The following is a 14,675-nucleotide window of genomic DNA, read 5'->3' as shown; positions in this document are numbered from 1 at the left end:
TTCTCTGCAATTTTTCCCGGAATTTTTGGAGTTCGAGAGAGATCTCAGATGATCGGGCCGCGGACTCAACAGCTCTGGAGCCGATACAGGATGCGAAGGAAGAGGAAGATGAAGAAACTAGATTGTTTGGGCTCGATTAGAGATTTGAAACCACCGATGATGATGAAGAGGAGGAGCAGGGGGAAGTTGGATGGATCGAAGGCGGTCGGATCGAGTCCGGTGAAGAGGATCAGGGTCTTCTTCACCGATCCTGACGCCACCGACAGTGACGACGGCGACGAGGCTTTGATCGACAAGAGCAAGCGAGTGGTCTGCGAGATCCACGTGGACCCGATCGGTAAAACCCTTAAAACCCTGGCGGATCCGGAGAGGAAGAAGAAGGAGGCGGTGACGAGACTGGCCGCGCCATCGCCCGCCGCGGCTGGCAGATACAAGGGCGTCCGGCAGCGGCGATGGGGGAAGTGGGCGGCCGAGATCCGGGACCCCATCCGCGGCGCCCGCCTCTGGCTCGGCACCTTCGCCACCGCGGAGGAGGCGGCCGCCGCGTACCGTGCGGCCGCGTCCCGGCTCGAGGAGGAGAAGCGCTGCCTCCGGCGCCCCGCTCCCGCTCCCGCTCCTGCCTCCGCCGCAGAGGACTCCGCTTCCTCCTGGGCCTCCGCCCCGTCTTCTTCCTCTCTTCTCGCCCCGCCGGCGGCGCAGGAGACGGAGGAGGAGGAGAGGTCCATCGCAGAACTCTTCGCAGAGGTACCAGCGGAGGTGGACTTCGTCGGCCTCGACGGGGATGCGCCGTTCTTCGTGGGCGAGGTCGGCGACGACTTCGGCTTGGATGATCTCTTGCTCTGGGATCAGCCATTGGACGGTAGAGATTTCTCCTTCATCGAGATCTAAGCCCCATTTTTGCAGCTTAAACGAGCATAGAAATAATATTAAACATCATCTTTTCATGCCTTTTTGGTGAGTAAGATACATACTGTGGAGGTTTTGGTCGCTTGCCCTATTTTTGCAGCCTTAAAAGGGCGGAAAAATTATATTAATTGGGAGATATATAGTAAGTAGTACGTGAGATGATTTTATTTTGTTTTGATTTGTTGGGAGGAGGTGGTTGCGTTGCAAAGTGAGAGAGGAAGTCAAAAAGTATGTTATATCATGTGATGGACCTTCTGAATTAGATGTACTGCACCCTCCACGAGTCTTGATATGCTGGAATATGTTAAGCTGTCATGCACTTATTTGAAGTTACCTGTGTTCACCCTTTGTGTTATTTTGTCTATTTAGGCATAGATTATGTATCATTCTGTGTCCTGCTTTGGGCTAAGTTGCTTCAAGCGGTGGATAACATGAAAGATATCTTGGAGATTAAACAGTACAATTGAGGTATCTTCTTAGCTCAGAGGTTGTACAGTCCAAGTTGGTGCTGAAACCTAATTTTTGTCAGTTTCCACCAGGCTTATTAATTCTTTAATGTAGGTGGCCCCTACCTTTTTACATTTGCAGCTGTTCTAGTCAACAAGTGACCACCATATCAGCAGAATACTTTTCACATGGGCAACAGTGACATAATAAGACTCGGTCTGAAAGAATTGGACTTTCTCTGTGGTCTCCTTTTACATGCTATAGGTTAAGAATTGGGTTCAATCCTGAGGCTTATTGGTTAGAGCAGAAGGTCAAACTCTCAGGCCCGACCACATAAAGTTGATCATCTTGTTGCAATCTTTCATTCTGACTCGATTCAGGTTCATGGTTTCAGCCAATTCATCATCATTTAGAGACATCAGACTTATGGGTTCCATATAAACCCTAGTAAAAACAAATTATTAGTCCAAACATGATTCTATCATTAGTCCAATGCATCAGATAATGCAGTTAGTTGTAGTATTTAGTCCTAGGGACTTGCATTAATTTGTATTTAGGGACACCATAAGAAAGATTATGGTAACACGCGAAAACTCTTGTATGAGATTGATCTCAAAGATTGTTTGGAAAAATACTAGAGAGAGAATCCACTTCATATGTGGAACAGGTAAATGCTTCTACCATGTTGTCCTTGTAAAGTTGGTAATAGATTGGTTTTCTGCAGGCTTGTAATATTATTTTTCTGTCTGGATCATTTGTTCACCCGAAGCTCAGATCAGTCTCCTTTCTTCACTCTGTTTGACCTGTAGTTGAGATATGAGATCTGTGTTTACTTTTGTGGGACGAAATTGCAGAAATATATCTGATGATGGTCATGGTAATATAACCATTTGTGTTGATTTCTGAGACAATAAGCTTACTTTGGTGTGCATGGTAATAGGAGGTTTTTGGTGATGACTGATGAGCTCATTAAATGTCTTGGATTACTGTACCTTTTAATCTCCAAGATTAAATTTATTGCTTGTCCGATGGTGAAGACCTCAGATGCTTTGAGGGAGAGAGGGTTCTATGCTCCAATGATCCCGCCAGATCTGTTCTCACCAACAGAGAATACCCTGATCCATCATCATCTTCCCAACTTGTGTAGAAAAGCAATAGATTATTGTTCCTGTAAGTGTATTTCAAGCAGTATGATGACATCTAACTTAAAGGTTCTGTGTGTTGGTGTAAAATTAGACTTCCTTGTATCACCCATCCTTGAGGTGGAAGCTTGCCTCAAAGGGAAGAGAACTGCCTTCCAGTTCTGATCCTTGCTTTCTTTCTCTCCCTGGCATTAAGGGGAAGAGGGAAGGTGTCATCAATTTTGATGGGGATGAGGCTTTAGGGCTAGTTAGCAACACCTTGGTGTCACCCAGATCTGGCCCCATGGCTTCGAACCTGTAAAAGAGACATTGGTACTATATCCTTTAACAGTGGGAACAAGAGATGATGTCAAATGGTCACTAAACCCATTAAATGACGCTATCCCATGGAAGGAGATATTTGGGTGGATTGGGCAGTATTGTTGTTAATGAATAGGGAAGGCTTTGAGGTTATGTGATGGGGCCCAGTCGGGTGACTCGATTTGAGTTCGATAGTGGGGTTGGTCTTCGAACCATCCAACTGCTAAATCGATAATGTTGCAACTGAAGTCCCCACAGTTTGGGGAGGATGGAACGGAGGAAATCCAACAGAGGACTCTTACTTCAAAACTTATCATATAAGTTGGGTTGCCAATCATTTCGAGCCCAACTCACCTTAGTATGATCCAATTTCAGGCGTAGGGAGGATTGATTTTGGATCTTAAGCAACTTGGCCTCTGCAAAAGAGACTCACCCATGAGGGAGGCAATGGGGGTTTGGTCTGCGGAGCAGTCGGGGGTTTGTCTGGGGGAGATGTGGGGAGGCAGGCGAAAAGGTTCACCAGTGGGTGGAGAACAACGCATCTTTTTCTGCATCGAGTTGGAGTTTGGTGATTCATGGAGTTGTTCCTATGTGCTTGTGTGTATAGTTGATTGACAACATATGCCAATTTTTGGTCAACTGATGACTTGAGACAATAAAGATATATGAAAACGTTGAGAAGACTGAAGATTCTTACAATCACCATAATCTCTAATAATGAAGGCCTTATCACTTATAAATTTGTGTATATGAAGTAGAATGTTCCAACACTGATGATCCAAGGATTTGTTGATAGCAGTGTGATAGAGCAGTCAATTAACATCAGGAATATGTTCATCCACAGTAATATGCCCCAACTTTTAGACCACCCCCACTGGGTAGAAAGACCATCAAGCCACCAAGTAGATGAGGAAGAAGTTCTGGATTCCACCTGATAATTGCTGCCTACAGTCCCTTTGGATGTAACTAAATTTCAAGTGACAAGTAGTTTTCAAGGAAGAAATGTCTCAAAAATGTGCTGCAGATGCCAAGGGGTAGAACAGTTGTCATTGATGTAGTTGATGATCTCTCGAGCACCAGAATGGATCCATAAATGTTGCAGACTTTCAGTTCTGACTGGTGGAAGCCACTTCACTCCATCAGTGATTCTTTCTTTCCAAATGACAATGTGTAATGGGCCAGCCATGTCTGATTTCCTGCAGATGACCAGTATCCTCCCATCCAGCCACATAAACTTCAAGTGATGTATCCTAATACTCTTCAAACTTCAAAGATTGATGGCATTCAAAGAATAGGTGGTTAGTATCTTTATTACTGTTTTTTGTGGCTGATAAGACAACTATGTGTTACATCTTTGTTTTCAGTCCTAAGGGCATATTTGATAGATAATACAAATGTTTAATACCAAGACAAGACTTTTAATACCAAAACGCTAATTTCCATCTCTTTCTTACAGGAAGGGCTACACAATTTGGATGATCAGACATGCCATATGTTTTCCATGGCCATTTCAAAATGAAAAAGTGTTCTTTAGTTCTCTTGTCGCTGATTGTTGTTTGATGCATATCATTCTCATGTTGTGGACTGCGAAGCACACATGCGGTCAGCTGGAACACTGCAAAGTCGTATCATTTCCCTACTCTTGTCTTGATATGTTGAAACAATTTGTTAGGAGGTTCTCACAGAGTGTGAAGTCTTCCTGACCTGCATCTGACCAACTGTTGACTTGGTGGCTCATCCCAAGAGAACAATTGCATTGTCACTGTTCTCTTCGTGGACTGGTGAGAGCCTTCAAATCAACCTAATGAAACACCAACACCATGTAATATTATTATATCCTTAGCACATGCTGCTGTCGCAGTTTCTACCTTTACATGGTGTGTACGGCAGAAGTGAAGAGGGCCTCCCCAGAGCAGCCCGCGTGCTCCAGGTACCATGCTCCATGGTGCAGAGTGCACGCAAGTCGAAAAGGTTGCGGACACACCAACTCCACTGCTGCTTCAAATGTGTTTCTGTTCCAAGACCTTTGAGACCACAGCCGATGGCTCTTCTGGCTTCGTTTCTGTTTCTGCTACCCTAGTTTAAGAATGATTAACATAGTACTGTATGTTCATGACTTGTTTCATGCTAATATTTTTTGCATTGTTCTATGGTTACTGGACTTGTGTTTGTTGCTGCTGCAGACTTTCTCTGATCTCCTTGTTTCTCACTGAACATAATCACCGGAATACATGAAGAAGAAGAAGAAGAAGAAGAAGAAGAAGAAGAAGAAGAAGAAGAAGAACAAAAAAAAATGCAACACCAAAAGGATCCTAAGTTGTTAACACTTTGCATCATAGTCACTTGTACCAAAAGCTGTGAAGCAAGCAAAGAGTGTTTGTGGTTGGTAGTGCTTTGGACTTATAGCTTTTATCGGTAAGCTTACTGCCTTTAGATGGCCTGCTCCTTGTTCTGGTCTCCATGTCTCTATCATCTCTTCCTAGTCTTCTCGGTTGCCTTTCCCATCAGCAAGTGCAAATTGTGAGAGTCACATGGTTGCTGGTGTTTAGTCTTTGTATGTCTTCCTCGGGGTGGCTTTTCTCAAAAGGGTTGATGCTAGGCAACCTTTCTTTGTCTGTGAAACTTGTTGACTGAGGAAAGCCGAAGCATTCATCATCTTTATGCAAAAGTACATTTCCATTACTCCTCTTTCTTCAGTGGGTTATGTCATGCTTTTATCCCACAGAACTACTTTCACCTAAACACTTTCTTGTGTTTGTCGTAGACTTAGCTTTATGGAGCTGCATCTTTTTACAGAAAAGCTTGTATGCATCTGCCCTGTCATAATAATGCCACCGACGCATCATGAGCATGCTTTGCTAACACATTCCAGAAAGCTGTCTGAGAAGCAGAATGAAGAGTTTGGTTTTGGTGATCAGTGATAAGTTACTCTAATCCTTCTTTTAGCACAACACTACAGAAGAAGTTGTGGTGTGGAGAATCTCTCAACTTCAGTTGAGAGGAGAAAACATCTTCAGAGGTAACTGCTGACTGCATTATTCTGCCAGTAAAACAAAAGACAAAAGTTAGTTTATTCTCATCCACTGACATTTTTTTTTTTTCTGGTTTCCCTTAGATGATTGTCTTGCTTGTGAGAGATTATGATCAGTACAAATATGCTTACAGTCTTCACTTTTTTGGCTGTCATCCTTGGTTTAGGAAGTCAGCTTTTCCTTGATGAGAATAGAGAGACTGTGGAGTCAAGAAATTAGCAAAGCCAGTATCTGATATGCTTGTTAGCTGATGCAATGCCATACAAAAGATCAACTGTAACAATCCAGGTATGCACATTCCTTCTCTCTTCCTCTATCTAATACTTCAATTCATGGTTCACTAGCTTATCCACTAATACTAATCATGTTCTTAGCTAACAACACAGTCACATGAGCTGTTGAAATCCCCACCTCCCACCTGTCATCATATCCCTTGTACTAAAAGGCATGGGACAAAGCCTGGGAGTAAACCCAAGTTTGACTCCCCTCTTCCAGTGAACAATCAATTCAAAATGCATGTCGAATGGGCATGACACAGTTCCTCGACTCCCACAAGCACAAAACTCCAGACCCCATAAATTAAACATAGTAGTCAGCATTAATACAGAGACAGGAGACAGGACAGGATGGCATTGCATCAATAACTGCATGAAGTAAATATTCTGGGGCTGCCATGAGTATCAAACACCCCCCTAACATTTAAGCCATTCAGACCAAACTTAACCAACAGAAAAAGCCAAATGCACAGGAAATGCTGCAGACTTCGATCACATTCCCTCACACCCCTACTGATTCTAAGACACAATAGTCTCTTACATTACCACGCAGCTACTTGTGTTCTCATCGCTGAGACCAGTGTCCGAGTGGTGGTGGCTCACATAGGGACTCTGGTAGTAGGGGCAGGGATAGTAGTAGGCAGTGTAGGGAGGGATTTGAGGTGACCTATTGTACATCACTTGGGGCTGCATGTACCTGCTCTCATTCATCAGCATGTTGTTGCTGCTGCTGTGGTTGATCCCCCTCAAGTTCATCATCGTGGATGGGGTCTGGTTCTGATACCCCTGTCCCTGTAGGTTCATCATCAGAGGTGATTGCTGGTGGCTCACCCCAAACCCACCATTACCATTTGCGGGGAAACCTGCAGGGAAGGTAGCCCCTGGCTGTTGCTGAGCTTGATGTAATCCCAAGCCATGACTCCCACCGAGTCCTGGTGGTGGGGGGCCTGCAACTGCACTTTGATTACCACCACACAAGGGAGCACCATTGACCATCTTGTTGTCAGATGCAGTATACGAGCCTTTGGGTTCTGACCCATTTGGACCTTTCAAGCCAATGGCTTGATTAGGATTTCCTCCGACCTTCTTCCCTCCTCCGATGTTGTTGTTGCCGCCATTTTTCTTGGCACCAGCTGCTGTTGCTGCGGTCACCGCATTGTTTGCCTGTTTTGATATGTTAAGTTGCTTCATCTTTTCACCAAGAAACCCAAGCTCATCATCTTCTTCCTCATCAAAATCATCATCGAATTCTTCGTCATCCGAACTCAAGGGCTCCATGCGGTTGTGCTGGTTCTTGAATTCTCTAAGACCTTGTATGAGGGCTTGGTTGGCTTGGCCACCCTGGCCTTGGCCTTTGTTGTTCTTGTTCCCATCTTTCCCTTGTTGTTGTTGCTGGTTGGGCTTGCTGCTTTGGTTGTTGGTCTTCTGAGGCCACACCTCCGCGTGCTTCCCTGATCTTGCCAGCTTCTTGATCAGGGCATTGGAGTCCACATCCCCTGAGACCGTGACCTTCTGATGCTCTGCATCTATGCTGACAGTGTAAACCCCTGGTTCAAGAGGCAAATAGAGTGAAATGATTCAGATGGAACAGATCTAAGAGAGAGTTCTCATGGCCTGGAGAGACAACCAAGACATGACAACACATCTTCTTTGTTTTCAGATCACTGTAAATGCCACTGGAAAAAACCAGTCGTGAAAAAAATACAAAAGAGAAGTCTCAAGGGAATAGCGTATGCATCTGTAGATCACCAACTCTTAGCAGGATATTCTTCACGCTAAATTACAGCAAGTTTATGTGTCAACTACCAGCATGAACAAAGCACGTCTTTTTCTTGCAGCATTTGATGCAATTTCATCAACATGGAGGACACCCCATTGATGCCCTGTTCTTGTCAGATTTAAAGAGGAAACACGAGCTCCACCATCACGCTACGTTGTTTCTTCTAGCAGGAGTAAAGCAAACGGAAATCTCAACAAACAAGAAGAAGTCACCTTCAATTCTCTGAAGAAGCTTCTTCACCTGCCGCTTGCATCCGTCACAATGTATGTGCACTTTGAGGATCACCGTCTGCAACAACAACCAGCCAAAGGTAACACTCAGCTGGCTTCTCATCTTCCCCCTTCCTATAGCAATCACGAGAGAGAGAGAGAGAGAGAGAGAGAGAGAGAGAGAGAGATGGTACCTGGATTTTGAGGAGCTTGAATTCTTCGCTTTTGTTCATTTCCGCTGCAGTCCAGAAAACAGAGTTTCTGAGCACCGAGAAAGAGCTTCAAGGCACCGCCACCACCACCACGACTGCTACTGAGAGCTTCTCAGCTTCTCCTTCAACATGTTCACTCCCTTCTCCTTCAACATGTTCACTCCCTTCTCCTTCCTTCCTCGGTAACCTCCCATCAAACACACACATGCTCTGTGGTGCACCGCCTCCTCTCGCATCTCACCCTGTCTATATATACAACCTGCCTGCCTCAGCATTCTGGCCGTGAAAAGCCATCCAACGGCCACAGCAAAAGTTTGCAGGGGCGATGGAGGAGGGTGATGTGATTTGACGTTGGGATCCAGCAGCGAAAATTAACCTTAATTTTTATTTTCTTTTTTTTTTAAGCGGTCCAAGTAAAAGGAGTCATAGCGACGTGACATAAGGAAGCCGACCCCACTCCCTTCCGCCCGCCCCTACTCGTACGCGTAGCCTTTGTCCTCTTTTGCTCCCTTCACTTTTCCCCCATCCTCATAAATAAATAAATTGACGAAACATAATGAAAAATGAATAATAATAGTTCATATTCATTTACTTATTTAGTTATATTATTAAATAGTTTGCTAAACCGCATGGTTTTCCCTCGGCTACCGTTCACCGTACACGTGTGCATGATGATATGGCCAGTCCATAGGACATGATTGTACCTGGTCAAACCACCATGGTTTGACCAATTATGCTAATTTAGCATGGTTCCTAGGAATAATTTTCTATTTACTAGTTTAAATTAAAAATATGGCAAAACCTTCCTAAATTAGTGATTTTATTTAGTATTTACTTCTTTAAATATATTATTATATTATATAATAAAACTATGTAAATAGAGAAAGTTTTGTGCGAATAATTAAAAACCTCCGAGTTAGATTTAGCAAGGAGAAAAATGGATTTGTGAAGGTAATACAATAATTAATTGACCCATAGGCAACAAAGAGGAGGAATTTAAAGGATAAGGATGTGGCAGTCCCCCCCTTCCCCACGGCACCACCAGCCCAGCCTTGGCATCATGTGTTGTGGCGGATCTAAATGGACCCAACCGGAGCCAAACCTAATCCCACTCCTTGTCGGCGATAAGTCCTCTTCCTCCTCTCTTTCAGATCCTTCCTCTGTTAGAACGCGTGGACGACTCCGCAGGAAAGCCGTTTCTGAGTCTAAGTAACGTTTGCATTGACCGGGTCAGACCGGCACAAGAACAAGAAGAAGAAGGTAATGAAGGGGAAGGACTAATAGCATATCCCCACCGAGCACGAGAGAGTTGATTGGTGTGGGGTTTGTAGGAACTTTTTGTTCTCTTCCTCCTCCCCTTCTTTATATGTTATATACCAAGCATTTCTGCCTGCTACGACGGCCTGAGAATTCTCCTTGTATATGTAGGAATCTCATGACGTTGTAGCTATCCGCCAACGTCAATCAATGTATACATACAGTTTAGAATGAGTATGAGCTTCGGAAGGCGTCCATTCTCCAGAGTCATTAATAATCCTATTAACGAGGAGGCTTCGCTTCTCCTCCGCGTCTCCCTGTCGGGAGTAGTCTCTTCCATCGATTCATTCTTCCGGCCGCAATAACGCGCGCTGCCTTCGACATTTCACCCTCCTGCCATCATTGCACGCCAGCTGCTACTCTGCGTGCGGCTCCTTGGTGCATTTAATTCCCCCCCTCTCTCTCCTCCACCCTACCTCTGCAGGAAAAACAAAACCTCTTCCGATTCTTTACGTCCTTGCCCTGTGTGCCATTTGTTCTTCTCCCAGATCCTGCAGGCAAAGATTAGAAATGTCACTGTGATGCTGCACCGCGCTGCACTGTTCTTGGAGCACTGATGTATGATGCCGATGGCCTACCGAACGGCCATCGACAGCTGATTGATTGATAGAAAGCATGATTGGACACTCCTTGATCGCTTGTGGCATCTCAGGATGCTGCTCTTCGTCGGGATTTATGGAGATCCGTAGATGCATAATTGCGTGTTGCAGCTGGCCCGTCCTTGTTACTTGGATCGCCTTAAATGATCTCCCTAAATGCCATTACCCTCCGCAGTCCCAATTCATTGCGACGCCGAAGGTTGATGGTACTGCAGGTGACAACCGATGATTTGGTGCTATCCATCAAACAGTGTCGTATGTCGGTGCCCGCCGCGTGTACAGTAAGTAATAGCATGAATTTGAATGATATGTCTATCGTAGTAATAATAATCTGTGATCATAATTTGTACAAGTATTTCTCGGTTCCTTAATTCTCTACTCCTTGATCTGTTTTTGGCTCTCTTTCGCACTTCGATGGGACGTCCAATCTGGTGCATAAACTGTAGCCGCGGTCGTAACAGCGTCACCCCGTACACCTTCATCAAATAACCATGGCGGGTTACTGGTACATCAAGCCGCTTGTCGGGCAATAACGAGAGGGAGGAAGAGGAACAGCACGCACCGCTTGTTTGAAGACTGTAGACACGAAATGCCATGCTCAGTATGTTTTGCTCCGCCATCATCGATGAATGGAACTTGCTGGGGATGCTAAAACTGTGGTCGAAAGAGATTGACTCGGACGCATGCAGATCACATCGAGCACGCACTTCCTTTGGAACCTGAGTTCTTGCAGGTCTTGCCATGTCGCGACGTCGGTCGTACGCTCCTCGAGCTGGATGTTCTCTCGAATGATGAGAGGAACATGGCATCGAGACCCACGTCAAGAGCAGCAGCAGACGCGCGTCTCTGGACCGACCGAGAGCAACCGCGCGGCGGTAGGGAAGGGTTGAGTTTTCGTTCAGGATCATCTTCCAGCTCATGCATGACCTGCTCGAGTTTGGCACTTGCATGACATTCGCACAGGTGATAGATTCTTCGGTGGACCATTCGGTGATGGTGATGTGCCACCCACCGATGACACGAGTCTCTGGGGTTGGCATCATCAGCTGGATCTCCACCGCTCTTCACCTCAGTATGGTGCTCCATGCATGCATCAGAAATTAATTTACAGACAGGATGATACATCATTTTGCAGAGACATGGTTCCTCCCCACGTAACAAAGGCCACGAGAAGAGTGACAAACAGATGGATGTATCAGAAAATAAAGAGTCGATGAAGAGAGAGAGATGGATATATATTATTTCAGATACCTCTGTGGTAATGAATGCTTAGTTGCGATGTTCCTTTCATCTCCTTGTAGGATATTGGTTGTCCTTCACAGGACTCAAGACATGGAATCTCAAATCCACCATGGTTTAAGATGATCTTTTGAGTACTGTTTCTACACTTACTTTGGATTCACCGATGTTTGATATCACAGTGACAGCAGCCATGAAGTGAATGCTTCTTTGTAGAGGTTAACAAACGGTCTTTTCAAGAAGCTAAGAGAAATTGATGGTGGCATTAAAGGAGGTTGAAACACAATCTACAGGAAGTCTTATAGTCCAATCTTGAAGAGGACAAGTAAGCAGCTCTTGCTTGTTTGTAGACATAATAGTTATGAACTCAAAGCCCTCAAACCAACCTGATCCAAATCCGGCCCGTGCCCGACAATTAAACTCGATCGAATTGGAACCCGACCTGATTTTGAAATATGAAGTGTAGACCACATATCGTGCATGCTTTTTGTTCAGCTCTTATCTTCCATATGCTTTCCTTGCTTCATCTCCTATTATCAACACTTTTATCATCATCATCATCATTATATACTATTATTTCTTAGCATGAGATATCAATATTTTTGGTAAGGGAGCTAAGGCAACTTAGGCTTATCATTTGTCATTGATGATGAGGAGAAATTATCTATTTTGGATGAGCTTGTGTGATTTTATTTTTCGAGAATACCACTTTGATGGTAAAGATAACTTTAGCATTTATAAGGCGTTGATTTTTTTTGTTCCTCGACTAATGTAAGACTAAATATGTTTATAAGTTGTGAGTGATGATTACAACTACAAAGAACATGACAATTTGCACGAGTGAATCTAAACAGTTGTGTCCACTAACCAAGTCGGTATTCAATGTGGCATTGACCGATTACAGATGTGACCTACGTAACGAGAAAGGACGTCTTTCGAAGCTTCCTCACATAATAATAATGCAGCTAAATCTAATCATGACGATGTTGTACTATGAAACATCCATCGCTTACAATCAAATTTGATAATAAAGTATTTTATGATGATAATATAAAATAAATCGAATTATCTATCAATGGTGATGCAGTTGAATCTAATCATAAAACAATATATAATGATGATGATACGACCAAATATAGCTATCAAGTGTTCCTTGACAATGATACAATTGAATTCAATCATAAATCATCGTATGATGATGATGTGATTGAATATGATAATAAAGTGTCTCCCAATGATGATGTGATTGAATTTAATAATAGAACTTCATACAATGATAATATGATCGAATTTGACTATTAAGTGCTCCTTGTCAATGATATGATTAAATTTGATCATGAATCATCAAACGACGATAAATCAGTTGAATATAACGATAAAGTTATCTCTCTCGATGATGTAACTGAATCCGATCATAAAGCAGTATATAACGATAAAGTATCTCTTAATGATGATATGGTTAAATCCAATCATAATGCATCGGATTACAATGATATGATTGAATTAGTCATGAAGCAATATTCGATAATAATGAAATTTAATATGACAATGAAGCATCATATCATGTTGACATGATCATAGCAAACCATAAGTGTCTCTCGATAATGATGCAAGGAATTTAATCATGAAATAATATCATACGAAGATGATATGATTGAATCCGACAATGAAACATCTTTTGACAATGATCGAAAGATAACATGGTTAAGTTGCTCACCAAGCATCACACAATACGGGAGCAGATGATAAGTGGAAGTAACACGATGGCAACTTAAACACATCACCCCATGAGCCCGATGCCAAATGATCACCGATAAGGATGCCTATTTATGTTGACAAGACACCACATCAACATGAGCCATCGTGTCAATTGTAACACCTGATAGTTCAACATGTCTTCATTGTTGAATGATGACTTAAAGATTTCACATAACAAACTCTCGAATTAATTGTCCACTTCAATTTCAGCAATTACCCAAATCTCGTAGCCCCAAGTTTATCCTATAGTGGGTATGAAAAAAGCATACGATCTCTACTAACTTAAGGATTTTGGTACATCTCGTTATAGTTTTAGTAAGGTCACAAGCCGAATCCCCTACTTATGAGACTTTTAGCAAGCTTAGTGGTATGACTTAAGTTGGATTTGAACCCTAGACGTATATATGAGATATCCAAAATTAGAAGTAATAATATCAATATTTTAGGCAATAAAATTTATCAGATAATGTTTCAAATATTTAGTCTTTAGTAGATGTGTCTAGTGTACTATCACCATATCTGATATGGTGAATGTTGATAATGTTTGAATCAGCCTGACTCAGTTTGGGCTCGTGTGCGTAAAAAGTCTAATGTAATCATAGGAGAGGCTCGGACACTTGATCGAGGGTTGAGGTGAGTTTGAATGTATGCTCGATAGTCAATCTATACAAAGACGAAGGTAGAGTGGGGTTCTTGAAGTACTTTCTATGATAACATCACATTCTATATAACCCAAAGTGCTTTCTATGATGATAATAAACTAACATGACGACAAGTGCTTTCTATGATGACAACATGATTTACATGACCCGATATGTTTTCTATGACAATAATATAACCGACATGGCCTGAAATGTTTTTGACGAAAATAATATGATCAACATAACCCGAAACATTTTCTACGAAGATAACATGGTTGACACAGCCCGACATGCTCTCTATGTTGACACTATGACCAACATGACTTAAAATACTCTTTATGAAGATAGCATGATAGCACAATTAGTATTACTTCCAATAAGGGCTCAACACATGGTAGCCCAATTAGCACGAGGAGGATAAGGGAAAAATGTTATAGGAATATTCCCCCAAGTTAAACCCGTTATAAAAAATAAGTCACGATAATCGAGGTCAATGATTGTTCACTAAAATTACTTTAGTTTTATCAACTACTGGCTTGAGTATTAGAGGGATTACGTCGGAAACCCCACCCAACCTTGGTCTTTGTGTAGGTCGATCATGGAGCATGCATCTGAGTCAACATCAAAACCCAAGTGAGCGTCCAAGCCTCCCTTTTAGCCACATTAGACTTCTTGCGTATGTGGATCCAAACTGAGTCAAGCTGATTTAGTCATCACAGACATTTATCATATCATTTTGGTGCTAGAAGGAGGGCTAATGTCATAAGAATATCATTTAGTCGATCCATTCAATGGATGCTCAAGCGAGGGTGCTCCGC

General features: G+C 43.0%; 2 protein-coding genes and 1 long non-coding RNA gene across 3 annotated transcripts; 2 read left to right on the top strand and 1 right to left on the bottom strand.

Moving 5' to 3' along the window:
- Positions 1-90: 90 nt before the first annotated feature.
- On the top strand, positions 91-888 carry LOC135679212 (dehydration-responsive element-binding protein 2D-like). Its single transcript, XM_065192711.1, has one exon. The coding sequence runs from the start codon at positions 91-93 to the stop codon at positions 886-888; it is 798 nt and encodes a 265-aa protein (XP_065048783.1).
- Positions 889-3,309: 2,421 nt separating this feature from the next.
- LOC135674337 (uncharacterized) lies at positions 3,310-8,088 on the top strand. The gene is made up of 5 exons (XR_010513590.1): positions 3,310-4,093; positions 4,252-4,899; positions 4,979-5,814; positions 5,994-6,115; positions 7,941-8,088. It is a non-coding gene; the product is annotated as an uncharacterized LOC135674337 (long non-coding RNA).
- LOC103990121 (heavy metal-associated isoprenylated plant protein 37) lies at positions 6,403-8,530 on the bottom strand. The gene is made up of 3 exons (XM_009409161.3): positions 8,286-8,530; positions 8,095-8,170; positions 6,403-7,649 (listed from the first exon to the last, which is right to left on the bottom strand). Exons 1-3 carry the CDS (start codon positions 8,322-8,324, stop codon positions 6,640-6,642), a joined length of 1,125 nt encoding a protein of 374 aa, XP_009407436.2. The 5' UTR covers positions 8,325-8,530; the 3' UTR covers positions 6,403-6,639.
- Positions 8,531-14,675: the final 6,145 nt, after the last annotated feature.

Source organism: Musa acuminata, chromosome BXJ1-1, assembly GCF_036884655.1.
Source record: "Musa acuminata AAA Group cultivar baxijiao chromosome BXJ1-1, Cavendish_Baxijiao_AAA, whole genome shotgun sequence".
In the NCBI taxonomy this organism is placed as follows: domain Eukaryota; kingdom Viridiplantae; phylum Streptophyta; class Magnoliopsida; order Zingiberales; family Musaceae; genus Musa; species Musa acuminata.
Note: the sequence above shows the minus strand (reverse complement) of the source record. Positions and strands in the feature narration are given on the sequence as shown.